Source organism: Phlebotomus papatasi, chromosome 3, assembly GCF_024763615.1.
Source record: "Phlebotomus papatasi isolate M1 chromosome 3, Ppap_2.1, whole genome shotgun sequence".
In the NCBI taxonomy this organism is placed as follows: Eukaryota; Metazoa; Arthropoda; class Insecta; order Diptera; family Psychodidae; genus Phlebotomus; species Phlebotomus papatasi.
The window spans coordinates 111,030-138,810 of record NC_077224.1 but is presented as its reverse complement, the minus strand read 5'-3'; the positions used below and the strand labels follow the sequence as shown (position 1 = coordinate 138,810).

The following is a 27,781-nucleotide window of genomic DNA, read 5'->3' as shown; positions in this document are numbered from 1 at the left end:
TCTATGTGGTTCGGAAGGAGATCTCTCATGTCATGAGTAACGTGTTGGAAAATAAAGTGAGAGTAAAATTATTTTCTCTCTCCCTCTCTCTCTGTCTCTTCAGAGATCTTTTTGGTGTATTGTTAGGTTGACTTTAAAGTGACGCGCAGTCGCGCTTTAATGTGGCGCTAGTGTATCGGTATATGTCCATGGTATACAGTTCAAAAAGAAAAGATATATGTAATGACAGTGGTGATAAGGAGTTGTACGAACTTGTGGCAATGGCGTAGGGAAATGTGTGTTTAATTCCATATTATGTTTATAGGGGGCAGAGAGTATGAAATTTTCAGAGGTTTTGTATGTGTTACCAGAGTGAAGTTCTCTCCACCTTGTCGTTCTTGTGTATCTTTTTTTTTCTATTTATGTGTGTTGTGTTCATCATAGAGCTGCTGGTTTTGTTTCCTTCTATGTTTTCCAGCCATGATTTTTCGTATCGTTGTAAAAAGTGCTGAGTATGCGCTCATCCTATCTATGTGTTTGTATGTTTGATGAAGTAAATCTGGCAACTTGAGATCCGGACCAGCTGATCGGTGGGAAAGAGATAGCATGCTATTACGTAGTTTTTGATAAATATCAATATCTCTTTCTCACCCACGTGCTGCATGTTTATAATTGGATTTTATATACCATATATGGAAATATAATGTATAGAATATAAAGTGAGGACTTTATTTTTTTGCTATATCGTGCGCCACTTAGAATTTTGTATATTACAAGTGTTGATATTCTACATTCTCCTATATTTGATAGATAAATATATACGACGATATATATGGTTATAAAGATCGCGAACTTGTACGGATGATATCGATGATATGGTTGAGGATGGGTAGTAGTAGAGAGGTTTGAGAAGAAGAGAATTCTGTGATGCATCATTCGGGACAAGTTGAAGAGAAGAAGACATATTAAATTGTGTTTAATATAGCGCGCGACTTCACTATTAATTCCGGTTTGTGCCGCACCATGTCGTTGCTATCATGAACTTTGTTGGTTACTCCTCAACCCAAACACTTCCCCATATACAATTCCCAAGAGTGTGTAACAAGTCTGAGAAATTCGATGAATTCAACCGAAAACCTGTATCTCAGTTCTCTTGCAATGTGAGATAATGTTTCTGCTGCTTTTCGTACTCAATGTTTCTGTGCTCTATACGTTTGTAGTGATTATATATATACATATATAGAGAGAGTAGATATGTCTCTCATTTCTCTCTCTCTCTTCAGTTGATTTTGGTGCTGTACCGAGGGTTTTCTCCGATGGTGATGCTTTGGGCTATTTAATTGTTTCAATTTCAAAGAAAGGAGAAAAGTAATGAAAAATTTTTTGATTTTCTTACGTTGACATGAAAGATTGTACTGTAAGATTATGATAGTTTAGTTGAGGTTCATTAACTGTAAGTGTTAATAGTAGCATTGATTTAACATAGACCATACGGAATATACTGAGTTTGGCTCTGGTTTGTGAGATAAAAGGCATATTCACCTTGTGGGGAGATTGCATAGTCAAGAGACCTACATGCCGTATGAAAAGACAAGCTACGAAGCAAGAATGGCTAGATATACTCTCTAAAATTTTCAGTGGGTAAATGACTTAGGATAGAAAGATATTGGTATAAACTTGTGAGCTTTGCACATTGGTCGGTGTTGTGTGTCCGAGAAGAGATTGTGCTATTGGGGAAACCTCGAGATTCAAAAAGGGATACGTCGTGGTGCGCTGTTGTCACTTTTTCCTATATTCGCAGGTCAAATCACGAAGTTGGGTAGTCAGCCATAAGAGGTACCCGTTACAGTGAGTCACACGGTTTCATCCCGTCAGGACTAATGATAGCTTTCAAAATAGGTAGAGCAATACAGTTTCAAGGATTAGTATTCCTCAACATACCCTCCAAATCATATAGCTGAACTTTCTCTCCGTAAAAAAGAAACTTAAGGAATATTAGGTTGATGGAGAATCTTTTATTAAGTCGTATTCATCAGAGTTTTTTTTTGTGTGATGCGAGGGGGAGTGAAAAGAGAGAAAGAGATTGTAAATGTGAAAATGGCTGAAAGTGTATGTGCGGAAAATTTTCTCGTCCTCGACACTCGTATTTTCACCATATATATATATTTATATATATATATATATATATATATATATATAACTTGACGTAATATTGATTTTCCAAGTGAAACAAACCTTTTTGGTAAAATCCGATAATACAGGAGTAATATTGCCTGGGTGTGTTGCTTTTTCTCTCTTCCACACTGGCAACAAAAATTTTCTCATGAGACATTCGTGTACTATGTGAAATAATATTGGTTATATATGTACATATACTTTTCGTTTGATAGAAGTTATGAGTTTTTTTTTTCATTTTTTCTTTATACTTTGCCTTTTCGAAAGAATGTCTGACTGGGTCTGTGGAAAATTTTTGCTCAAAACAATATACGCAAAATCATTGGACTGTTTTTGGTGGGATTGTCTTGTAGTGGTAGGTCTGAGGTGTTGAGTTTGAAGTAAATGAAATATAGGAAAAAGTGTCAGGTAGTTTGTTATTGAAATTGAGGAAGTGTATTTGAACAACTTAATCATAAATAGTTGTTTAATATTGCTAAAAATATTTCTTCTGATAAAACAATCTGTAGGGGAAAGTGCCCATGCTTGATACTGTAAAATGTTGTCCAAGGTTTGTAATTTTTTCTGTTTAACACACAAACCGAAGCGATTCTTCCATTATGATAAAAAAATGTATCACTTATTAGGTTTATAATCCCACCTCAAATAGTTCCTGAAACTCGTTAGATTTTCCTCAAGAAGAAAATCGAAATTCAGTGGCGATTTTTATACAAGTTGGGACCGAGGTCTTCCTGAATAGTGATATATTCGACAATTCGGAGGCTCATTTTCACAGTGAAAATTTCACCGGCTACAAAAAATTGCACATAAATATTTAGACGGAAATCTAATCTATCTGATTAAATCATTTGTACGACTAATTATTTTAAAATCACTTTTATGTAATTTTTCTAAGCCGTGTTTTTATGACATTAGAGCACTAGCGAGAACCATTTTTTTCCACTTTCAGTACATGAAAATGTCACTTTGCAACCTTAAAATTCAGGCAACAGGAATTGAAGGTTATGTCAATTGTCGTAGTAAAAGTACATAAATATTAATACTGATGAACCCTCTATGTGCCTATTATAGTAGTTTTCCTGAACAGCGACATTAATTAAGAAAAAACTTATGAAATATCATATTACAGTTTTGGACCTATTTTTGATTTTTGTTTCCTGAAACTACGAGAAAATAGCTAGGATTCTAATTTTCTTAGCAAATGTGAGGCTTAGTACCAGCTATTAAAATATATTGCCATGGGTCACAATTATTGATTAACATAGGAAAAAATTAGTTATTATTAAGCTTGGATCGTATCGAACATGGGCACTTTCCCCTATGTAAGTTCAAGCTGTAATATACTCATTGCAGTGTAAAAAATATTACACTTTAATAGGTTCGTAACATCGCGTTGACCCGTAGAGTGAATTGTTGAATTTTTTGGGTCTACACATTTTCCCTAAACAGGGGAACAAAGAAAGAATAAATAGGGTAAATATCGGTAATTAAGGTTTATTGTAGTCTCTGTAATCTGTATCAGGTTTAGAATCAGTATCAGATTCAGTATGAAAGATAAGTATCTGATCAGAGTATATGAGTTGTTTTAGCGACACTTATGCACCCGTGTCACACCCCTCGTTCGCGTATTGAAACTGCAAATTTATAAGAGAATTTTAAAAACTGCTTAGTCAAAGTAGAATACAGAATCAAAGCAGAACCAAAATACAGTCCATTGCTAGCTGTTTATATTTGCCATATCTCTGGCAAAAAAGGATAGGGTTAAACTAGAAATTCCAGATAACTCAATATAACTCAGAATTCCGGACAACCCAATTTGAATATTCGGACTTTTAAGCAAGTTTAGTTAGAGTTCTCCTGTACTCTGAATTGGTGTTTTTGGAATTTTAAATGATCCGGAATTCTTTCTTTACCGTTTATTCAGTCAATTTTTCACGTTTTTCAATTTGATCATGTAGCCCATATACTATCCATATACTATCGCTTAAAACAAGAGATAATCGGAAGGGGCTAGGGTTGAATCCTGAGATGATAAGTTACTCGAATTGGTATCATAGATGTTTTTCGGAGCGGCGCCAATTTCTCTTAAAAGCGTCCCTAATGTTAGCCTGTGAGTTACCCTTTCGGGAGGGGGTATCGTAGAGAGGATTAGTATTAAGGGTTAGTTCGTGTTGGATCGTCGTAGGGAATAGATCAATAGGAGAAACGCTAAAGTTTCTGGAGAAACCGCTGCCGGCCAAAGCGCTCATCCACGCGATTGCCTTAAGGGCCCCACCCTTACAGATTACCTGACGGATTTCACACAGTTTAGTTCGTGACTTTCTCATTAAAGTTCGTGTGACAATTCTGATTTATGTGCTGAGTTCGCTTCTCGAGCTTTTGAGATTCTAGCGGGGGCGGTAGAATTTCAGTTGGTTACCTTTGAAAGCATTTGTCATGCTTGCAATATTACTCGTTCGCGTATCTTGATCCATTGTGACGGTTTTTAAAGAAATATTATGATTCAAATTCATCAGTTGTTGTCTATAGCAAGACAGTTTCAATGGGTTTTCGAAACGATACAGTCGTGTCGGCAGTCTTACAATAACTATTCATATCGAGAAAAAAACATAGTTACAGACTTAGTATTTTATGAGCAATTCAATGAGTTTTGTTTAGTAAACAAAACTGACATTTCATTTGAGGATGAACGAAGTATAGTTTTAGTCGTCTCTCAATCTCTCTCTCGCTCTCTTATGCTGTTTCGAAATACGGTGTGAAAATATCAAACATGTCTGCTGATTATTTTGAAAGCATGGTGTTTGATATTTTAGTGACAGCACGTGGAATCTAGTCATCTCGCTCACTCTCATAATCAGTTTTCAAAACATGTTTACAAAACAAATGTTATTATGCGTTGGACATGAGTACCAGATTATGTTCAACGCATATTAACTTTTGTTTTGTAAATATGTTTTTTGACATTTCAATGAAAATGAGTGAGATCTAGTCATCTCGCTCACTCTCAAAGGAAATTTTGAAAACATGTTTATAAAATAAAGTTATTGTGAGTTGGGCATTATGACCAGCGCACAATAACTTTGGTTTGTAAACACGTTTACATAATTACCTGCCAGAGAGAGTGAGATGACTAAATCTACGTTTCATTCACTCTCACTGAAATGTCAAAAACATGTTTACAAAACAAAAGTTATTGTGCGCTGGGAATTATGCACAACGCACAATAACTTGTTTAGTAAACATGTTTTTGACTTTTCAATGAGAGTGAGTGAGATCTAGATCTAGTCATCTCGCTCATTCTCATGTGAAATTTTGAAAATATGTTTACAAACAAAAATTATTGTGCGTAGGGCATTACTCTTACTGGAATGTCAAAAGCATATTTACAAACCAAAAGCTATTGTGCATTTGACCTAACATAAAAGCAGTATAAAATCGGAACAGCAAAATCATAATAGATTTGGAGTAAAAAGCCAAAACAAGCTCATTTTTTATTTGAATGTTTATGTGAAAGTAACTGTAAATGTGACGTTTTGAGTTTGTTCGGCAATTGAGCTTTTTCTATTTCAATTATTTTACTTATTGCAAAATGTGTGTAATTTACCAGTTGCTTTTGTGTTTGCTCTATTGACATGCACGGAAAAGAAAGTGTAGCTATATGAGAACAAAAAGAGATCAAATGACAGACGTCGTTGAATGAATGAGAAATGGGGGGGGGGGGAGGAGTACTAGAAAAAATGACGATAGCATGGAAAATTTTCAATTGACAACTGTGAGATGATTTAAAGAAAAATGAGCGAAGAATTACAAGTGAGAGAGATAAAAAAAGATGGTGCAAAAATTGACAACATGGTCTTATGGTTGATTTAAATTTATTTAAATTCATAATTTTATTAACTCTTTTTGGTCTGCCTAAGTTAATTTTTTTCACCTCTGCTGTCTCACTTCTCTGTGCAATCGTTTCTTACTTTTTTTTCTTTGATTATTTTATTACTCAATAACAGAAAATCCGCGATAATAAAATTCAATGTGTGATAGTGTGTTGTTTGGTGGGTTAAATGTGTTCGTTGCTGAGGGAGAAAATTAATCTAAAAGTGTAATTCATTGGAATTATTTATGTCCATCTCACTCACTACCATTTTATTTGGAATCTCCTTTTTCAGACAAGCACTTTTGCTAATGCCCCACAGCAAGTAACAGACAGTATAGTAACCACTTGATAAAAAATCTAGTTATACATAACGTGTAAAAAATATAAAAGGCTAAATTATAAAATATATATATATATATATATATATATATATATATATATATATATATATATATATACATATATAGAACATAATTTTGACAACAGTGCAAGTGCTTAAAAACAAAAACTGAGACTTTTAAAATATGCAAAATAATGTTTGCAAATGTTAAGACAACGTTGAAGGAAGAAAAAGTGAATAATTTATTTACTATATCGATCATATGAACAATTTTTTGCTGAAATTCGACGGCAAATGCAATTGTCGTATTGTGTGTAATGGCGGCGTTCACAATTCAGCGATTCAGAGTGAGTATTGAATACTTTAGCGATTATATTTCTCTGACATTCGCATTCTCCAAATTGTTTACTTTCGTTTGCAATATTAACTTCGAGGCATATGGAAGAAAATCATGTAAAATTCACAATTTAGATGTTTTTCGATCTATCAGAGGGAAAAAAATCATGTTAATTTATACAAGTAAACACTGATTTAATCACAGACCAAGGTCACAATCTCGAAAGTGTCTTACAATTGCGTGCATTTGACTCTTTAGAAAATAAAAAGAAAATAGTAAAAAAAGAAGAATTGCGAAAAAATAAGGCAATATTGTGGTTGAATTGTTAGTCTATTGCAAAAAAGTCAAGTTACACTAATACATTTGTAAGGAAAGTATTATGTTTTCTGGTTATTTTGCTATAGTGTGCAAAAATCAGCATTTTGTAATTACTATTAGAATAATCTTTCATTTGAGAATAGCAAAATATATAAACTTGAATAGTGTAGTGTACATGATTAAAAAATGTATCTGGGTCAATTAATTATGCTGATTGCCACGTACGTTGGGCTACTTCTTATTGCTCAAACTCAAAGAGAGAGAGCTATAGATAATCCATTGATTTTGAGTTATGAATATATTTTATCTCTTCTCCCTAACTGCAGGGATTCTGGAAGTTATTTGCAAAATTACGTTTTATTGATTATCCATGATTCCGTGTAATAACCTTCATATGGATAGAATGGAATTTTTAAAAAGGGTTACTATTCTAATTAATTTCATAACTTCGATTTTCTTCCGTTTTTACTGACCTAGCCTCCTGTTGAAACTGAAAGGGGATATTTCTCCTACAGAAGATACATAGGAGGTAAATCCGGTTGCAAAAACTAGAATCTTCTTCCTCGAAAAGCGTCTCAGACTAGCTTTGTGAGGAATATCTCGCACGGAAGTGTTTTATTAGGGGAGACTGGGGCAAAAAGTCACAAAACGAATATTTTATTTTTTACAAGCTACTCGAGCGCTTCAAAAATTTCTAATTAACGCAGTTTTATAGGAAATTTACCGCTCTACAACTTTATGAAAGTAATTTTCCTCTAAGGAAATACGTTTATTGAGCCAATTTCTAAAAGGTAATTTTGTGACTATTCTCAAAAATAATGGGGCAAATAGTACCAGACCAGACATAGGGCATTATCATATTTTGATTCGCTTCATTACGGGCTTCCGTAAGTTTGAAAAAATACCTAGAGGACATATTTTCATAAAAAATTTATTCATCTACACCTTTGTAAAACACCGTTTTCTCTGTGAGAAAAGTGAGAAAACGAGAAAAGCGCTTTTCAAGCTATTTTAGAAAAAAAAAACACACACACACAAAAGACTGCAAATCGTTTGACCAATGCAAACAACAAGCGGCGAGACATGACAATGACGTTTCTTTTCGCCGAGAGACATTAGAAATTGCTTTCCTTTTTTTGTTACTTTTTACCCCGAGTGGCCATTTTTAATAAAAGGATTTCTGGAGGAAAGAACTTTTGTGAAATTCTAAAATAGAAAACGGATTCGTATTGAAAAATCCAAATTATTTAGAAAATATTCACCAGTGCATCAATTTTGGAAAATAAGTAGGTAATAATTGTTATCTTCTGCAAGGCAAATATTTCAAATATAGGACTAAAAATTTCGATATATTTTATTTTCTAAATTCCTTGTTCGAATTCTAAGAAACTTACGACATTGAAGAAGGTCTATGGAGGCCATCTATAGAAAAAAATGATCCGCTATCTTTTTTACCTTGGAAGATATTGAATTTTGAATTTTTCGATATGTGACTTTTTGCCCCAGACCCAGTCTCCCCTATCCATATGGGCAAAATTGTATTGTTTCTGGAAGTGTTCCGAGAGTTACCCCATGGCCTTACTATCATTCTTGTTCTATACAGAGATTTCAAGAGTACAAAAGGCTAGTTGTGAGCCGAATCTAAAACTGAACTTTGAGATTTCCTTGTTGTTTCACATAGTAGTACTCTAGAGTGTCTTTTTTTCTTTGTCCATCTGAAACAGTGAGAAAATTCTCAAAGTGCAGGATTAGATTCGGTTCACGATCAGCCTATTGTACCCTATAAATTAGGTATGATTCTTACATAATCACACATATTTACTTCTAATTTTTTCTCTCCCGAAGTATACGGTTAAGTGATGATTTCTTTGATAGGATCGATTTTTTTAATTTCTACTATGATCATTTAATATTTGTTCATTTGGTGATTGATAAATAAATAAATAAATATTACTTCACAGATCATAGTGCAAGATAAAAAAATCAATCCTTTCAAAGAGATTGGGAGAGAAATACATAAGACTTTAGAGAAGTATAATTTCTTGATGTGAATGCTTTGAAAACGGAATATTTTTGAACCATGATTCTTCTGAAAGGATTTTACTTAACAAAACCTTAAATTTTTCTAATAGACCTCGCACAATGATATACATGGTAGTATACTTGCCCTATGATGCAACTCTCCCGATTTCGAATTTCCTTTAAAGCAGCAGAAATTTTCTGGCATCAAAGTAAATTAAATAATTTGTAAATTTTCGATTTAAAAAAAGCATGGTCCCACTTTGAGATGATGTGTCTTCTTTTTTCTAGTGTTTTTTAATGGTTTTTCACTTATTTATGCCTGAAAGTACTTAGAATTCGTAACTCAATACAACCTGTTTAAACCGATAATGAATCGGTAAAGAAACGGTAATAATCGAAATTGTAAGTTCAAGCATTCCGCGAATTTCTCTTTGCCAGTGCCTGAGGAGATATGGTTTTTATTTACAAATTCGAGCACTTCACGAAAACTTTTCCACATGGCCATTGCTTTACTGTCGCCATATGCAAGATTGTGAGTCTATAATAAGTAATATTAAGAAATAAGTCTCAATAAAGATGAAAAACATGGCGGTATCTAGCCAAACAAATTTTTTTTTATAATGTCAAGATAGTTTGGCAATATAAATTTTATGATGTATCCTACTGAACAATATAAGAAGGTACAGGTACATTCATCGATGTATACTAAAAATATTCTTTAGTTTTGCCATATTCAAGGTATTTTGGGTAGTTTTCCTTAAGAATGATGAGGGAATAAGAATTACCTGAAAGTGACACCTCTAATAAGGCAATTGTCTTATCAATGTTCCTTGCTTTTTTTTTATTTCTGCAAGTATTTTTTGTATCAATAGCTCTGCCAAGATATTAGTTTGAATATTTTATTGAAGTTTAAGATGTCTTATTCCACATTATGTTTGAATGGTTGATATGTCGAAGAGAAATTTTTTTGTACATAAACTGACTAGAGCCGAAACAAGTATGTATATATATATAAATATATGTTTAGTAATGTCTAAATTGCATTTTCCCATGGCTTCTACAAAATCACTTCATTGGTGCATTTTATACATTGGAGAATAGGGAGATATGTTTAGTGTTGATGGTTACTGCTGAAAGCAAAAAGTCTCAGAGGAGAAGAAATGGCTAAAGTACATGACATGGTGTGGCGATATAAATACTCAGGCCGTATTTGTTTATTGAACTCACGATTATTACTTTGTGCACTTGGGAAAAATCTTTATACTGTGAAGTTATTGTAAAATGATGGCAAGGTAGTTATAAGAGGTGGATAAAAGAGGGAAAAAAGTGCACTCTTGGAGGAAGAAAGAGAGATAATTTGATGATGATTTTGTACCCATGTTTTAAACATTTGTGCAAAATGTTGGCTAGAGGAGAAAATATATTTTTTTTCCATTAAATGTTTTAGTGTTATGTATATAAAGAATATAAAAGAGAGATAGAGAGAAATGCTTGCAGAATTTCCTATCTTGTCCGAGAGTTGGATTGATGATCTTTCATGTTAGACAAGAGAAAAAGAGGTGAAGAACATATTTACAGAGTTAGCAATGAAGAATTTCTTGCAAATGCGATTCAAACGTTCAAGAGATGTGTGTATAAAAGCTCTACATAGTTTGTATTTTTACCAGGACAGAAACGGTTTATTTCTTCTCCTTTGGTTCTTTTGAACTGCTCTTGGACATCATGAAGTTGAAGTAGGAAGAAAAAAGTCTACGTCAGAACACCAAGAAGACATACACAAAGCTCTGTGATTTAGCATTTTAATTAAAATTCACGTTTAGCGACCTTTGCTTAACGGAATTTATTGAGTGGAAAAGGAATATACGAAAAATAATTTTATACAAGAAATATTATTGCCATGTTCACATATAACTAAATATTAAATCTTAGAACATATTTTAGTCTGATTGCTTTCTCTGATTGGTTAGGAATTGAAAACAATGCAAGTCGCGATGCTTAATACAAAAATTTTAATCGGATCAACAGCATTCCATTATCAATGTATACGACCAAAGGTTAAAAATTTGAGTTGATATGCAAGCAATAAAACTATTATCAAATAAACAAAAATTGTCAATTTAACTAAAAATTTCTCTATGTGCTTGAAAATATTGAAATAAGAAACAGAAAATTGTGAAACTATGTTTTGAAAATGGTTTATAAATGAAAACGTTAAACAAGTGGATTTGCACGGGAGAACTAAAAAAACCTTATGGATTTATCAAAGATTATAAATGTTAAAAATTGGCCAAACTTTAGATTTCTTTTGTATCTTGACATTTTCAATGATTTGTTGTGTATGGCTATATCGTCAAAAAAAAAACGACAAATATGCCACATTTCACTATTTTTTTATCATTCAATGTGCGTCTTTCGTATTTTCTTGATTGTTACTTTTTTTTTTAACTGTTTTGTCCCATAAACAATTACTGAGGCAAATACGGAGATGCAAACGCGTCGTAGTGGTATTCTGAAAGAGGAGCATCAATGCGGTTGGTTGGATATTGAAGAATAAATGCTGTTATATATAGATATATGTAATTGAAACATTATATATACACATAAGTGTGCATATAATAATATACAAGTTAAACAGCAAATGGTGAAAAAATTGCAACCAGTTTTCTCAATATTATAATATCGAAGTGAATTCGTTGTGAGAATCTTCCCAAGTTGATTTGTTTTATTTCTTTCGATCTCTTTGTTGGTTGTCTTCTTTTCGGGTGACTACATCGAACTTGCAAGTCTCAAAGTCACAAGACTGGAAGATACAGAGGAGACTGGTGGTGAATTTGTAAAATGCGCAAAATACCAACATTTCTTGTTCATCTGTCTTTTTATTTCTCTTAAAAGAAGGAGGTAGAAGCTAAACAACATAAGAAAAACGCCAAGTTATCGAGAAGAAAATGCGCTTTTGTATATATATTACTTATATATCGCTCCTTGGAAACTACAAGGGGTCAACTCAGTCTGAGCCATTTTTCAGGAGACAGCAAGAAAGATTCAACTTTGATAAATAATTATCTCAATTATGTTAATAAAAACAATATAATTCTTTTCTATTTGTATAAGCATTATTATAAACATCGAAACATACATATATTTTCCTTTCAAAATATGTTTTTTTTATGAGTTAGCTCTTTGTCATTCTAAATGATGCGCAAATTTTCATGAAATTAGAATGACACGGTATCAACTTGTTTGAGTTAGTCCCTTGTTTCACAATAATTTGAACGATAAATCTATTTTGTGCCCCTTGACTTCAAACAAAACCGCGCAAGCAATCATAAAGAGTAAAATTTTGAAAAACTTTTCTAATAACGAAATTTATTGACTCATATCATGTCATGGAGTTGTCAGTTTGATTCTCGCTCTGAAGAAAAAATTGAATATCTTAAAGATAGCAATTTTACATGTGATAAAACTTAATTAATTCACCTTTGGCCAAGAACAATTGAGAGCAAAGATGAAGTATCCACTTTACGAGGAAGGACTCCTAGGCGGTATACAATGAACTTAGCTGATTCTTTGGATACGAAAACATTGAAATATGATTACGTTGTCGATTACGTTGATAGTAATTTTGGATGCCGTGCCGTAATCCTTGCGTAGCAAGGAATATGCTTAATATACTCTCCGTTAGTTCACGGCTTTACAAGTCAAGTTCAGGGATTCAGGAGTTTTGATCTTAGATCAGGTACTCGTTGATTGATATGATTTTGCTCTATATCTCCTCCATGATCTTTTTCACCTTCTTTTCTCATTAAGTTTGAGTTCATTGTAAAGGTTTTTGAATTTTTGATAATTCTTAACCGATTGAAACTGGTTATGGATCGGATAGTAACCTATGTTAAATGCTTCCCTGAAATTTATTTGTATTAAATGTACGCTTTTTTGGGTAACCCAGTATATAATTCACTTCAAATCACTTTTGCGGTAAAAAAGCTTTAAAAGATTCAAATTCAAGCATTCTGCCAAGTTGTTTTACTACCCAGTTTTTATAAACTACTGCTTTTTTCTTATATTAAATTCAATTCTTGGTCTTAGGCTCTATTAAACTTCATGTAGTATAGATATATTTTTGGGAAACTCAACATAAAAACAATTTTCAGAAGGAAATTTAATTGTGCTTAACTCTTTCGCGTCATTAGGGTCATATATGACCCGGGGAAAAAACAATTTCTTTTGACTATTTACATTAATTGAAATATATCGGTCTGTGCACGGCATCATAATAGAAGGATGTAAGATTCTTGGCTAATTTTCTCATGACTCCAAATATTCAGGAAAAGAAAATATTTGAGATCACAAATCACGAATTTCGAACTTCGTGAAATGACTTTTCTTTTTCAAAATTTTTTATATTCATTTATTTTTTTCAGCAAAAAGTTCTTTAGAAACACAAAATAGAATATCCAAAGATTGTATATTGCTTATTTTGATATAATAAATTACTCTCAATTTTCCAGAAAAGCGTGTAGAATTTTCCGGGTCATATATGACCCTATAGTCCCCAAGGGTAACAGTGTTTTCGTCCCAAACCTGCAGCGAAATGTAGTTGGGACATTGTTTTTCTTTGTGAAATGCAGGTGGGACATCTTGCTCCTGGACATTTCATCTTATATCTGATGAATTATAACATATTTTGCAATATTTTAGAGTATTCTGCAAGCGTTTCATATTGTGCAATTGTATTGTGTGTGAATAAATATGTGGATAAGTTTATTTTTGCCAAATACCACTCAAAATATTGTGACAGTGACTGTTCAAGGGATTACCAGGAAGATTCCTTGAACACCAGGAGTACAGTGTTCATCAAGACAATCCAGTTTGCCATGGTTTTGGCCAAATTAATAACTTCAAGCAAAAAAACCTCTTAAAAAGCCCGTGATATAGATTTTGAAAATGGTAAATACACTTCCCTTGAAGACAACAGGGTCATATATGACCCGGGGTTTTTCCGAGTTTTCACGCAATGGAAATTTTTTTTCCTTTCTGAATTATTATATTTGATCATAAAGCATTAGGAAAAACTCAATTTTGCATGAATTCATCTGCTGAATAAAAGTGGGACGCGAAAGAGTTAATATTTTAGTTGGAAAAATGGAAAAAGTCCTCAACAAGACGAAGGCAGTTTTGTCTCCAAAGGTATACTAAGTACAATTCCCATGAACTTTACGGAATTCTATGTGACATATATATGTATATGTATAAATATGTGTATATATCTATATGGATGGTTCTATGTGTCTGTGAGGGTGGTAAACAGTTGGTAAATTTTCAGTGCATCCCAAGCTACGATGGGAGATGTGTTCTTTGTGAGTTTTGTCCTTATCGTCACCATCGTCGTTTCACTCTGGTCCCCATCATTTTCCACGTAACATCCACCACACAATGCATGATATATCTTTTGGTATATTGGAGCCAGAGCGATGATGGTGCTTTTCGGTCGTACGTGTCGGGGAGGAGGGATACAGTGAGGGGGAATATGTATAATAAAATGTACAAGGTGTATGTAATATGCTCTTCTATATGCAGTATTGGGGATTTCTGTCTCTCTTTCACTTCTTACTCCTCGCCCTCCTGGTAGAAAATGCTAGAGACTAGAGAGAGGTAACATACTGTAGGTTGATAGATTCCCGTATATATATATGGAGGATGGTAACACTGTAGAGAGATGGATAGTATAGGTCGAAAACATTGGCAAAATCAATATTGCGAATGAAATTCTCTGGTGGTTGGTCGAGTTGAGAAATATACACCGAAACACACATTTTGAATATACCAAACCCGAGCGAATGATGGTGAAGTGGAGAAAATGTTTTACCCTGGTGGATGGATTTTCTGCACCCTATACATACGACAATCATGTGAGTCTGTTCTCCATTGTGTGTGGGTGGGAGGATGGTGGATTTTTGGGGCAGAGTGGGGGTTTGGGGGTGAAATCATACGGTTAGGGGATGAGTTTTAGGAGGATAGCCCGAGATATATGGGCTCGGTGGAGAGACTGAGATGAGGACATTTTGGGTGATGTAGGAAAGACTATTCCACCATGAAAGTGGGTGGCTCGACAACCATCCACTCGGAGGGTGGGAAAATTGAAATACACTCAGTCACACAAATTTTCGTCCCACACATGATCTGAATTGTACTAAAAGTTGGTAAAGTAGGGATGTGATATTAAAATACCAAAACCTAAAGGCCTAAATAAACTCAGGCTGATCTTCGAGAATATTTAGCCTGTAAAATTCAGCAGTAAAGATTCATCTCAAACTGTCATACACTGTGGAATTAGGATCATCAATTAGAACTTCTTTTCATAAAATTCATTTACCGGATGTTTTGCTACCAGATTTTCTATGATAAATATTCTCGTGGATCAGCCTGAGTCTATTTGGGCCCTAAACCTTTTGAAATCTCAAATCAAGAAAGGGAAAAGCAAGTACCGCTAGAAGATGCTTCTTTATGAATGGGTCACCAAAGACGGGAAGTCGATATCAATTTTGATTTCACAAGATTTTCCTGTAATGAAAGGTATGACAAAAAACAATAAAAAAGTGGAACTTACGTACAAATTAAAAAAAAAAAAACGAAAATAAGGAGAATTTCATATCATCTGCGCCCATCTCAGATGATACTGGAACCGGTGCACCTTTATCAGGAAAATTTTATGAGATCGAAATTTACATCCCTTTGTTTTTCACTTGCATGTGTGTATCCCACTCTTTGCTACTCTTCTTCTTTTTTTTTTTTTTGAACATCACAACGAATTCAATTTAGTTAAATTCACTTTTGAATCTGAAAGAAAGGGATGTGATTTTTATTCATGAAATTTTCCTGATCTAAACATAGTGGCGGATGCATTATGCTTCCAGCGCACCTTTTAGATCGCTAGAATTTTATGAAAACAAAATTTGCGTCCCTTTCTCAAAAGGTTTACATAAATTTATCCTACTCTTTCGCAATCAAAATTGGACTGAACTAAATTTAATTTGATGAGGAAGAAGAGTGCAAGAGGATAGATAAGCTTTTAAGAAAGAAAGGGATGTGAATTTTGATTTCATGAATTTCCCTGATATAAATGGTGTGGTGAAAGGCATTACTAACCAAATTCAATTAATATTGCTCCTTTGTTTTTTGTGCTTAAAAATGTGAAAAAACTGAATAAGTTGATCAGTCTTAGTAAATGTTAGGATCTAGTCCCTAAATCCTCATAAGCCACGATGTATAGTCGAGCTTATCTCTATACTGTGGTCGCGAGGATAGACCTTCAAGTTTAGACCTCAACGACTCCTAATTCATAATCACCTCAGGAAGCTATTTATGGTCGTTTTCGAAACGTTCCGAGGCAAGATCCTGAATTTGATTCTTCAAACTAGTCCTTGGCTTTGTTTGTGGTTTTGTGTATAGTTGACAGATTTTAACAAACCGATCGGAAATTATGTTATGACCAATTCAAGGATATTTGACCCTAACATCCCTGCATCCTTATAGTCGAGACACAAAATTCGTAGGCGGGAAAGGCTTTCAGGCTTCGCACATACTCTGGTTTTGAACACTTTATATTTTTCCCATGTTCTTTAATGAATCTGACTTAATTATTTTTAGTAAATGTATGACTTAAGCCTAACTATGAAAATATATTGCCATTGCATTAGTCAGATTCATTAAAGGAATAGGGGAAAGTGGGGCACTTTTGAAAGTGGGGTACCTTTGAAATCAGGATTTTTCTCCTATGCTTAAATGAAATTGAGCCATATCAAAATGTAATTCAGCTTCTCAATCTATTTGTGCAGCTAAATTATATCACAATAAGGGGCTCAACTTTATTTAAAAATAGGTGAAATATTCCAATTTCAAAGGTGCCCCACTTCCCCCTATGGGAAAAAAGATTGAAGTGTTCGAAGCCAGAGTATGTGCGAAGCCTGAAAGTTTTCCTCTACATTGTTAAGGTAATTTTGTACAATACTGTAAATCAACTGAGTAAAGGTGGTGGATTTTCATGGGGTGGTCCAGGAAAGGAAAGAGAAGATTTTGCCCATTTTTTCACTCCCATTTTGGTTTCATATGTGTGTGAGAGCTTGAGGAATAGTTTGGGGGATATTGTGTTGATGCTGATGATTTTCATGACGATGATGGGGTTTGAAAACATATATTGAGTGCCTGTTATGTTAGCATTCTCTCTTTTGCTGTCTGCTCATACCATCACAGTTGTAGCAACTAGATAGAATGTGGGAAAAGTGGGTTAGATGTTTTCCACAGGAGGAGAAGGAGGGGGTGTTGATGAGAGGGTTGGGGGGGTGGGAGATGTTAGAGCTAGGGATGAAAAGATGATTCTACAGTGTACCCCAGAATATTACCACTCTCTCTCTTTCGCTCTTGCACAGAAAATTCTCTCTAGATAGCAAAAGGCCCAGATGGTGTCGTATAGAGAGAATCTACATGTGAAAAAACGTTTCAGTAGTTAAACATATATATGTATATATAATATATAAACTGGAAAATCTATGCATATTTATATATTTAGTTGTGAGATGCTGAGAATGTATGTATATATATATGGTGTATGATGATACAAAATGGGAAAATGGAAAGAGAGAGAAAATGAGAAATACCACATGAGAATGATTTTGGTATGAAAGGCAAACATATAGGGAAAAATGATGATTTTTGTTTGGATTATTTATAATTCAAAGAGAATTGAATATGTAAAGCCATTCTCTTGATCTTCTTTTTTTTTGTTACTTCTTTTAATATCTTTTCCATTGGTTTTTTTTTGTCGTTTTTCTGGTGTTGGTTCGTTCTTCTTTGAAACATCTCGCCAGCCACTTATGTTGTGAATTCCACATCCCATGGATCCGTCCTCGTGAGATGTTATCCAAATGTTCTTCGCGAAGACACCCATGGGAGAGGAGGAGGAAAAAGATTGAAGAAATGCTTAATAATGAAAGTGCAATGCCAATGACCAGAAAGATGTATTAAAAGAGTAGTAATTGAGGAGAATTTTGCTTTGTATTAAACCGTTTGTTGAGAAGATGTGCGGAGAAGGTGGAAATACCATGGGATATGTCTTAGCTCTTCTTTTTACCATCCGCAACATATTTCTTTCAATCTTCGTGGCCACGTAGGTGACCATGAAGAGGTATTATTTTAGAAAATGCCTCCTCGCCACTTAAGTCATTTTTTTATTTTTGAATTTCACCAATATAACAGAGTAATTTTGGCCAAAAAATAATTTTAACGAAAATGTGAAGGGGCGCGCATGAATATCGTCCAGATTAAATTACCTTTTGATGTTGATTTATTCAGAATAATTGTTGGCAAAAATTGAAATTTAAATAGTGCCATTGAGCTTCATCATTAAATTTTATATTTTCAATTAATATGGCGTTGGCTGTTAACTCATTTGACAGGTTGGGCTTTGGTATGCACACTTCGACGACGTTCGACAATGCGCTTGCGAGAGATTTAACTTGAGCAGGGGTTAAGTTTAACCATTGAGAGGTCATTGACCCTTTGGTGATTTGAACTTGTTATGCGGAACGTTAGTGTGTCACGCAAAATTTGCCCAAAAATAAAAAGCACCAAAAACTATCTTTTGGAAAGTGTTAAAAAGACAAAAAAAACACGTTGATAACAATCTATAAGCTTTCAAATAGGAAGAAATATTTAGCACTGACGTCGTCTATTGTATTGTAAATGCGCTAAATTGCTAACTTCTTGTATATTTTAATGGGTAATTTCGAGGGAAGAATTATTTGGCTCAATGCCCAGATTAGAAATGAGTGTTGAGTTTTGAATGAGATTGTGTGAAAGATATAGTGTAAAAGTCTTTAAAGAAAAATTATTATTGGTTAACTTTTTTATTACATCAACAGATACTTCAAAATAATATTCACGCAGAAGAATTATGTGTCGTCTGAATTCAGGTTTTGGTATAAATTCTTCTTTGTGAAATTCACTCTTGAGAGATATAAGTTGCGAAGAGAACCTTTTTCTGCAAAAGAAACCCGTTGGAATACTTTACTTTTTCTCGCGGGTTTTGCTAATTTGTACAATTTGTCTTGGCAAAACTTGAGGACCAGTGCAGGTTGAAAAGGTAACAAATTACCGAGTTTCCGTATGAGCAAAAAAGAAGCCCATATACCTTTGCTTCCCATTGAGATTTAAATGGATTCCAATGAGATTAATATACCTCATGGGAGGAGAAGATTATCTCTAAATTCCAGTTTGACTTTGGTTCGTTGCTTGGGAAGAGGCTTTTGAAGCGAAATTGTGGAAGACAAACATTTTCAAATGAGAAATTCGGGACAAATGAGAATTTAGGGGATAGAGGGGTATCTATAATATAGAGATTTGGAAAACACAGTTTTGGGTTTGAATAGTGACTATTAAGCTAAGCGGGTACGCAATTACTTAAGTGCTAGCAGTCGTTATCGGATGCAAATATCTGGGTTCATATCCCATTTGGGTCACCTGTCTTTAGAAGTCTCCTGTCTCCTCATTCGTTCATGCAGGGCATTCAGGGAAATTAGAACTTGAGTTTGAGTTTCTCAAACTTGAGCGACATTTATCCAAACGGAAACTAGCTTCTGTTCGTTTAGTTCGTAAACCTAAGAGCTATAGGGGCAACGGCCCTGACTGTCTTTGCCAGTGATCTTAACCAATTGCCATGTGCATTTCAACTTGTTTTGTTTGTTAACACATTTGGAAAGGTAACTTAAATAGTGGATGTGTCAGCTGTTTGACCCAGAGAGCAGAGACCTATGGCTCGTGTGGCGCAACTCTCGTAATTGTGAGTTCGATTCCCGCCCGGTGTAAATAATTGAATACAGAAAACTGTCGCTTATCCATGTACTCTTCGTATGAGTGACATAAAATAGTCCGGTTAACGGTTAAACTTTAAAAATGTTGTTGACATATTGTTTACGAATTAAAAGTTTTTGATAAAGCAAATGTGCTCTAATCCACTGTGATTCTTTCTCACTGTGACATTTTTCAAACACACGAATATTTAAGGAGAATTTAGATTGAGTCATATTAGGATAACTATTCAAACTTTCTACATAAACAGAGAATCGTTGGATTTCAGACGATTTAATGTATACCAATCTCTTAATTCGTGTGAAATTTTGGTCCCACTTTCATGGATAAGCAAGAGTCTACTATATCTGAAAAGTTGACGTTTTTAAATGCAATAAAATGTTAGAAAATGTATTGTCTAAATCCGGGATCATGTAAGAAGCATTGAAATTGGGGGAAGCTCTTCTGGGCGGTCTATGATCAGTAATTTCTTTCCAATACGTGAATATTCTAACACTTCTGATACGAATATAGTTTTTTAAATGGTCAAGTTTGATGAACTCTACTGTACGATCTTCAGAGACATAATAGATGTCTGTTTTTGTTGTTGAGGGTGCAAATCTTCATCGATCGTTTAATGTCCTTTCATTAACTTTCAGCTTCAACTTTAGAGTGATACTCTGTTGAAGGTTTCCCCAATTTACATTTTTCTTCCCGATCTTCCGCGACATGATCACTGTTTATTAGTAGTAGCACCAGTCCGTTTAGTTTATTGACACACCATCGTTTTAAGGATTGGAAATCTTTATGCTTGTCACTTATCTGAAAATTGAGGAATCTGTTCAAAATGTTCATCAATTATTCTCTTGTAGAATATCTCAAATTATCCTTTTCTCCCAGTAGATGCTTAAATCTGTATTTGACATCGTCGGTATGTTTGCATTTTCCCATTTGTGATTATCTTATCTTCTGTGACTTGAGATAAAAGTTCGATTGGAAAATTTTCTCCCAATTTGCGGTAATGTGTGGGTGTTGAGGAGGGTACTTGTGAGCTGAGTTTTTGAATGTGGTGCGTATGGTGTAAATGGTATAATTTTGGGGCCGAATGGCTGGGCAAAGTGATGAGTTTAAATAATATGTTATATATATGTTCATGTATATATATATGTTTATATATATATATATATATATATATAGGGGGATGGAAAATTGTATGGATGGTGTGTATTTTGTCGACTTTTGGGATGTTGCGCGCACCCATGAGATATTTCCAACTTGTGTGACGGAGAAGAGATGGTTGTTGGGTGTTTTCCCTGGGTTTTGCCATCCACATACACGGATGTTGAATTGATGCTGCAACCGGGGAGATGAACTCCAAACACAATGGCTATGGGATCTTGGTCGATGCATATATGGTTATGGGTTAGGAAAGTGCAGGCGAGGGAGAACATAGGTGAGACAGCAAGATAGAGTGCCAAACCAGGGAGACAGTGTTAGAGAAGGAGCTATGATTTTATGTGTACTTTTTGACGCCATGTCTGGAATTTTTCCATCTGCCCAATATGATTATAAATGTCGTACGATTGTAATTGATTTGACCGTCATTAATTGATGGTTTTGCGTGAGTGATATCATTTCATGTAAATATATCTTGCGTATGTCCTTACACCTATTAAGAAGGGGTATAGGAGGATGGTATAGGCTGTACCTTTGTTGTTGTCTTCAGCAGTGAATTTTATTAATAGCAAGTATCACTTCTGCCTGAAAGTTTAGTACAACTTTGTCTTGAAGTATGCTGCTGGTGGTGCTTTTGCCCTCCTGAGTGAATAATATTTGATCACATCAGTGAGAGAGAGATTTATATGGTTCGAGAGATGGCGCGCGCGAAGTATATGTAGGGAGGTTAAAGAGAGTGAGTGAGAGAGTTTAATTCAAATATTTATATGGTGAGAGTGGCATGTAAAAAAGACCAGAGAGAGAAGGCACATAGATATTGTGTATTTTCAAGTGAGAGAGACATAATTGTATATAGGGAGTTGGATTGAAAGACAAAATATAATAAGGAGAGGAGAGACCGAATGTCAGTATGACGTTTTTATTCGCGTGTTAGTGCTAGTAGCGCCGCCGGAAGTGATGGTATTTCGACTGTTTTCTCCTCGAAATATCACATCTTTCCTCATAGTGTCTTTGGGGAATTGTAAGTGGTGTCAATATAAGTTTCAATACACTCTGAATAATCTGTGTAGAGTTTTTTTTTTTGTAGTGTAAATGAGTGAATAAGTAGTTTTATGGAGTTGGAAATGGTTTAAATAATATACTTTAAACAAGCTCCTTGTCTACACACAGTCACTTTATGTTGCCAAAACCAGAAACTATCTTAAGAGTCAATTTGTGGTTTCTTGATACACTCAGAGAAAAAAATGTAGTTCACTCAGAGAAAAACCACAGTGCAAGAGCTTTTTCGTCAATCAATGAAATTTTATCAGTCTGGCGTTCTGTGTAAAGTTTGAAAGACCAAGTCTGTATATAAGTAGAAAAAAGCAGAGTGTGTACAAAAGATTTAAATTGTGAGATAATAAAATGACTTTTTTTGCTTGGTCTCACTGCTGAGACATCAAATGGTATAAGAAAAAAAAAAGAAATTCTTTAGATGATTTTACAACAGGGACAAAATGGGTGGTTTGATGGAACGTGAGGGGAATAGAGGTGGTATTGGAGATTTTTCTCAATGTATGGGTGTGGTGCGCTTAATAGAATTTTCCTTCAAGTTAAAAGTGTAATAGAAGTGTCTTGTGATGCGCAGCTAAATATAAATTTGTGCTAAATTTAAAGTGGTATTTATTTCTTTGAAAAAGCTTTTTTTTCTTCTTATTTAATTACACACTTATTAAAAATAGAGACACATACAATTGCCAGATAGATTGGCATGTGTAGCAGGAGGGATAAATTGGATATTCCTAGACAGAATTAATTTATTAACATAGCAAAATGCTTTAGGGAAATTATTTCTTGCCTATAGTCCCTTCAATTGATTTGCCCAAAGATGGTTGGATGGTTTGGTGGCAAAGTGAATTGTTTTAAGAAGGAGACTATTGTTGTTTCCATGAGCTAATGTCGTATATCTGCATTTTCCTTTCAAGTATGAAGAAATCCAACTGTTCTTAAATACGTGCAGCACTTATTTTTCTTAATCCTGATCCAAAACTATCAATATGAAATTAATTGTTATTCATCTAATTAAGCGAAATATGAACTCTGTCAAATATCATGATCAATGTTTCTTTTTTTGTATTCTTGTCACTTTGCGGCCATTTTCTTCTTGCAATAATAGTCAATGGAATATTTTCATGAGAAAATACAAATAAAAAAACACGAAGACATCTCTGCTTTGCAAAATGCTCAAATTCATGATTTAGATGCTTTACTCCTAAACTGTATACTTCTAGCTCTGTATTAAATGTTTCGATGAAAAAAAAATAGTGATTAGACTAACTTGGATCATTACCGGTCGGAGGTGGTTTTAATTTATCAAGGGTTCGAAGACCTTTTAAATAAACATAAACTTGGCAAAATTGGATGAGAAATTCGTTCTCTAGTTTCATTTTAATCTTTGACCTTGAGAAAAATTTTCAGAATCATTCAAGGCTAACGACACGCTTTTGAGCAATCCTCAGTCCCTCCAAAAAAACACAAGTTTGTATCACTAACCGTTTACCCATTAGCTCAGCTAATTAACAGGCATACAGATGCACTTCGTGACTTAATTTCTCGGATATCCTGTAATTTCCTATTCAATTCAATCAATAAAAAGGTGTTTCACCTGTAAAAATTTCCATCTTCTTGCAAACTTGTGAAAATGCAAATATGCGACATTGACTGCTGAAAGCTCTACGATTTTCAACAAAAAAAAAAGATCATTTTTCTTCCCTGTATCTCGCATAGTTTTCTTTCGTGGTGAATCTAGCAAAAGAGATGGCAATATAAGAGCTGAAATGGTGAAAAATAGTAAAATAAAATGTGTGTAAAAAACGAATGATGCAAAGTTGAAAACTATTCACGATTTAGACCAGAAAGTGTGCACCGGTATATCTGTTTCTTTGCCCCAACACTCACAGTTTTGTGGAAGTTGGAATGAAAAACAGAGGCCAGGGAGAAGAAGAAGAAGTGAAGCGAAAGAAGTAAAGTAAAAAAAAAGTCGAGACTCAATAATTGTATACTATATTTTATATATTATGTGTACCAACGTCAGTGTTTGGCCCAGAGAAGACTGTATTAGAGCAAAACTCTTGGCAGTTTGAGTGTACATGTGGCATCGTCCTCTTTTATATTTCACCTTCCTTCATATATGGTGTCTTGCAGTGTAACACACGTCGCGCTTATAAAATATATTTTCATTTTGTATTAAAACACAACCATTATCGTCAACAATCACTTGGGTATAGGCCTGTTTTTCTCACGACTTTGCGCCACTGTTGCCACATTTTGCACTTCAATTCCGCTCCAGACGAGGGTTGATTTCACCCACGCACCACAGTTTTTACGTATAAGTGATTTAGAGTCGGTGTGGGTGTATTTTCCCCTAAGATTGGAAAGTGTCAAAGTGATAGCTGAAACAGAAAGGAAAACACTGCAATCAATTCCGTTTTCACAAGAGTGTATAATTGTTTTAAGAGAGGAATCACGTGAATAGTGGTAAAATACTCTTTAAGAGAGAAAAAATGGTGCAATAGGCTAATATTACGGGGTGACACTAGGTGTGCTTTTATCCCAGTGTACTTGGGATAGAACAAAGAAGAAGCAAATTTTGTGTGGAAAATAGCAAGAAGGAAAAAGGATTCTTCATACAGAGTTTCGGTGAAAAATGTAGCACCAGCTGGAAATATGTTCAGCGCATGTTGTTTGTATGTAAGTAGCAGAAAGAAGTTATAAAATAGCATACAAAAGAAGTGACCAAGTGAAAGAGACTCTGTGGAATGCTTGCGAGCGCGATATCTAGGCGTGTAATATTTAGATTACCGTATTCGCGGATGGGGTAGTTACGTTCTCTGTAGAATTACCGTAGATGCGGGCAACTTTGTCCCCTACTGTTCGTAAGCTGTCCTTAATAATTCAATCCTAAGTCAAATTTTCCCAAAAAATCTTGATTGTTGAAAGATTAGAGAAGTTAACCCATATGGCTAAGTATTAGGTCTGAAGCTCGTATAAGTCTATAATAAGATTACGTATAGATACTGCGAACCTAGAACACTTGTAACGTATTGTAAGTATTTTACCACTTGCTTAGATAATTAGTTTTATTAGATACCATCAATCGTTGCTTTGAGTGTCCCCTAATCTTCATTCTTTCAAGCTCATTGTTTCGTAACTTCTTGAACTTTTTCTCAACTGATGCTATCGAAACTAGTAATGATGGCCGTAGTAAATATCAGTTGACAGAGTATTGGCTCAACAGAGCACATGTCATTGATTCAAGCGACAAATCGCACCATAGATCTTTGAAAGAAATTTGTCATTTGGTGCCGTCGTGGGTACCGTAGATGTAGGTGACTTTGACTTCCGGAGGTGACTTTGCCCAGCTGTTGTTCGCAATCTTTTCTTTAATTGTAGCACTGAAGGATGGTTTTCACCGATTCGATCTACCATGTCGGATCGGAGAAGATTCTCTTGGGAAGCTAAAATTAAAGAAAAGCTTACGAACAGCAAGTGACAAAATCTACATTTACGGTGATATAATTTCCAGGCTTATCTGTTCAAGCACTGCCACTGGCAACAACGGAACTTAGCAAGGAAATAGAAGATGCATCTTCACTAAAAAGGGACGCTACTGAGTGATCTATTATTCTATTGGCTAATTTTTCAGGCACGAGATTAAGTGAAACTAACGAATCAATGGTTTAAGACGGTGCCTAGAAAACCTTAAGTCGTTACCTTTCACTGTTTACCCTTTTTATGTTATACCGGGCGGACGTGCAGATGAACATTAATTACGTGATTTCCTTGGACAGTAATTTAAAAGTAAATCAAATTTAGAGGAATTGTATAGTATGCTGTTCTCTCTGCAGAATTCGAGCAACATAAATGGGGTTGAAAGCGTGTGAGTGAGTAGGGGATTTGTGTGTAAGGGAGAAAGGTGAATTGAGTTAGCCAAAAAGGAACAGGACGAAATTGAGTATCATAAACTACTACCAAAATACACCAGGCAATGAAAGAGGGAGATGACATGATCGGGTAAACAAGAATGTTTAGGGGCAATGAGAAAGCCATGTAAAGAAAAAGGAAAAAGGTGGGTAATGAAATTTTCTTGCAACAGAAACACCAAAAATACCCCAGAATAAAAAAAAATGCCCAGATAATTTTTATGTCGTTCACACACAAAGAATATTTCATCTAGTATACTTATGAAGTACTAAATAAAATAGGCAAAAATTTAGAAAAAGAATGATAAAGGTAATTAAATTTAAAGGTTAAATATGTACATGCGATAATACTTGTTAGATTTGCCTAATTTCGCTACAATGTGAAAAGTTTTAAGGAACTTTAGCTATGTGTAACAGATATAGGGGCAAGGTATATATTAAAATATTTGATCTTGCACAGAAAGTTCATCTCAGTGCAGTTGAAGGAAAAAAATATATATAAATATAATATCTACACGGAATATTTTTTCCGCAATTCTGCTTCGCAGTGTTCGGCGGAATATTTCCTCAGTTGATAAATTGTACACCTCAAGAAACCGGTCTCTGTGTTGTGTTTCTTCTGAAGATGGTTTTGTTCAATGTACAGAGCGGAATATTGAAACATTTAGCATTATAGAGGCACACCAAACTAACGAGACAACGGACAATTTCAACCATAATTGTCTCCATCTCTCTTATACTGATGCCTCCGGATGAAATGGTGAATATCCCCTTCGACTCTGGCTTTCAAATATCACAAGAGGTAAATCCCTGATGCGTATTTTATCCTTTTGTTCACCTCCAGACTTCTTTATGTGTAATAATTTCTCTATAAGCTTTCCTCCGAGATTGTTTCAAAGTTATATTCTATTGCGCAATATTGGATGTATATTCCTGGAGAAGGAATCTCAATAAGTTCATGCCAATACTAATCTACGCATCTGATTTTCTTGAATGAGTCACACTGAGTTAGTGTGCAAAAAAAAAGTAAAAATGCATATGTAATTTGGTGTGATTGTTCCAAATTCAACCACAGTAGAATTTAAAATTTCCGTTTTTTCAGTTTTTCGCTCCCAAATGGATGAGAAATGATGTTTAGATACATAATTATTGTTACTTTCCACCATCTTGTGTCTATTCCAATAAATCGTACTCATGATGTCTCTCTGAAATAAAATACAAAAAAAAGAACCACAATTGCGAAGAACACACCAAAGTAGCATAAAATCAAAAATGTCTGAAACAAAAGAAAATTATTTTGATTAGTCCGTGCCGTTTTACGGACAAAGGGTTTGTCAGTCCATGAATCAAATCAAACTTGGCCCAAAATGATAGTTGCTTGTGGTTATCTGATAAGGATTTATTGTTAGAAATATGTGTCACATTTTTACTAAAGTTCAACACTATATTACATTCTTTCAGTGAAATTTTCTCTATACACGATAGAGAGGATTTTGCTACTGTTAATTTCCAAGTTAGTTTGAAATAATCACGGCTATAGCACGCATACATTGGTGCTTGCGAGAAAATTGAATATGACATCGGAAATGTGTGGTTTCATCTCTCAATAATACCACATTACACATTCATCAAGTGTTACTTCACACAGTGGTAAATATGATCACTGCCATACTGTGTATACTTTTAATGCAGAGTGTGTCGTCTCAGCAATCTCATTTCACTAATGACCCGGGAAAGTCAATTCAATTGAGATAGATTAA

General features: G+C 34.5%; 1 protein-coding gene across 14 annotated transcripts in view; it reads left to right on the top strand.

Moving 5' to 3' along the window:
* Positions 1-27,781, top strand: part of LOC129806331 (serine/threonine-protein kinase tousled-like 2) — a 93,465-nt gene that overhangs the window by 36,098 nt on the left and 29,586 nt on the right. For 2 of the 14 annotated variants that reach the window (XM_055854865.1, XM_055854866.1), the window contains exon 2: positions 6,512-6,712. The exons of 1 other annotated variant lie outside the window; for it this stretch is intronic. In XM_055854865.1, the coding sequence (XP_055710840.1) occupies positions 6,683-6,712 (30 nt within the window). In that variant the 5' untranslated portion in view covers positions 6,512-6,682. Of the gene's footprint in view, positions 1-126; positions 332-1,265; positions 1,348-6,317; positions 6,358-6,492; positions 6,713-21,972; positions 22,082-22,146; positions 22,188-23,826; positions 24,790-26,748; positions 26,824-27,781 lie in introns of those variants that run through there. 11 more of the 14 variants (XM_055854869.1, XM_055854860.1, XM_055854862.1 and 8 more) reach the window with 11 other exon arrangements.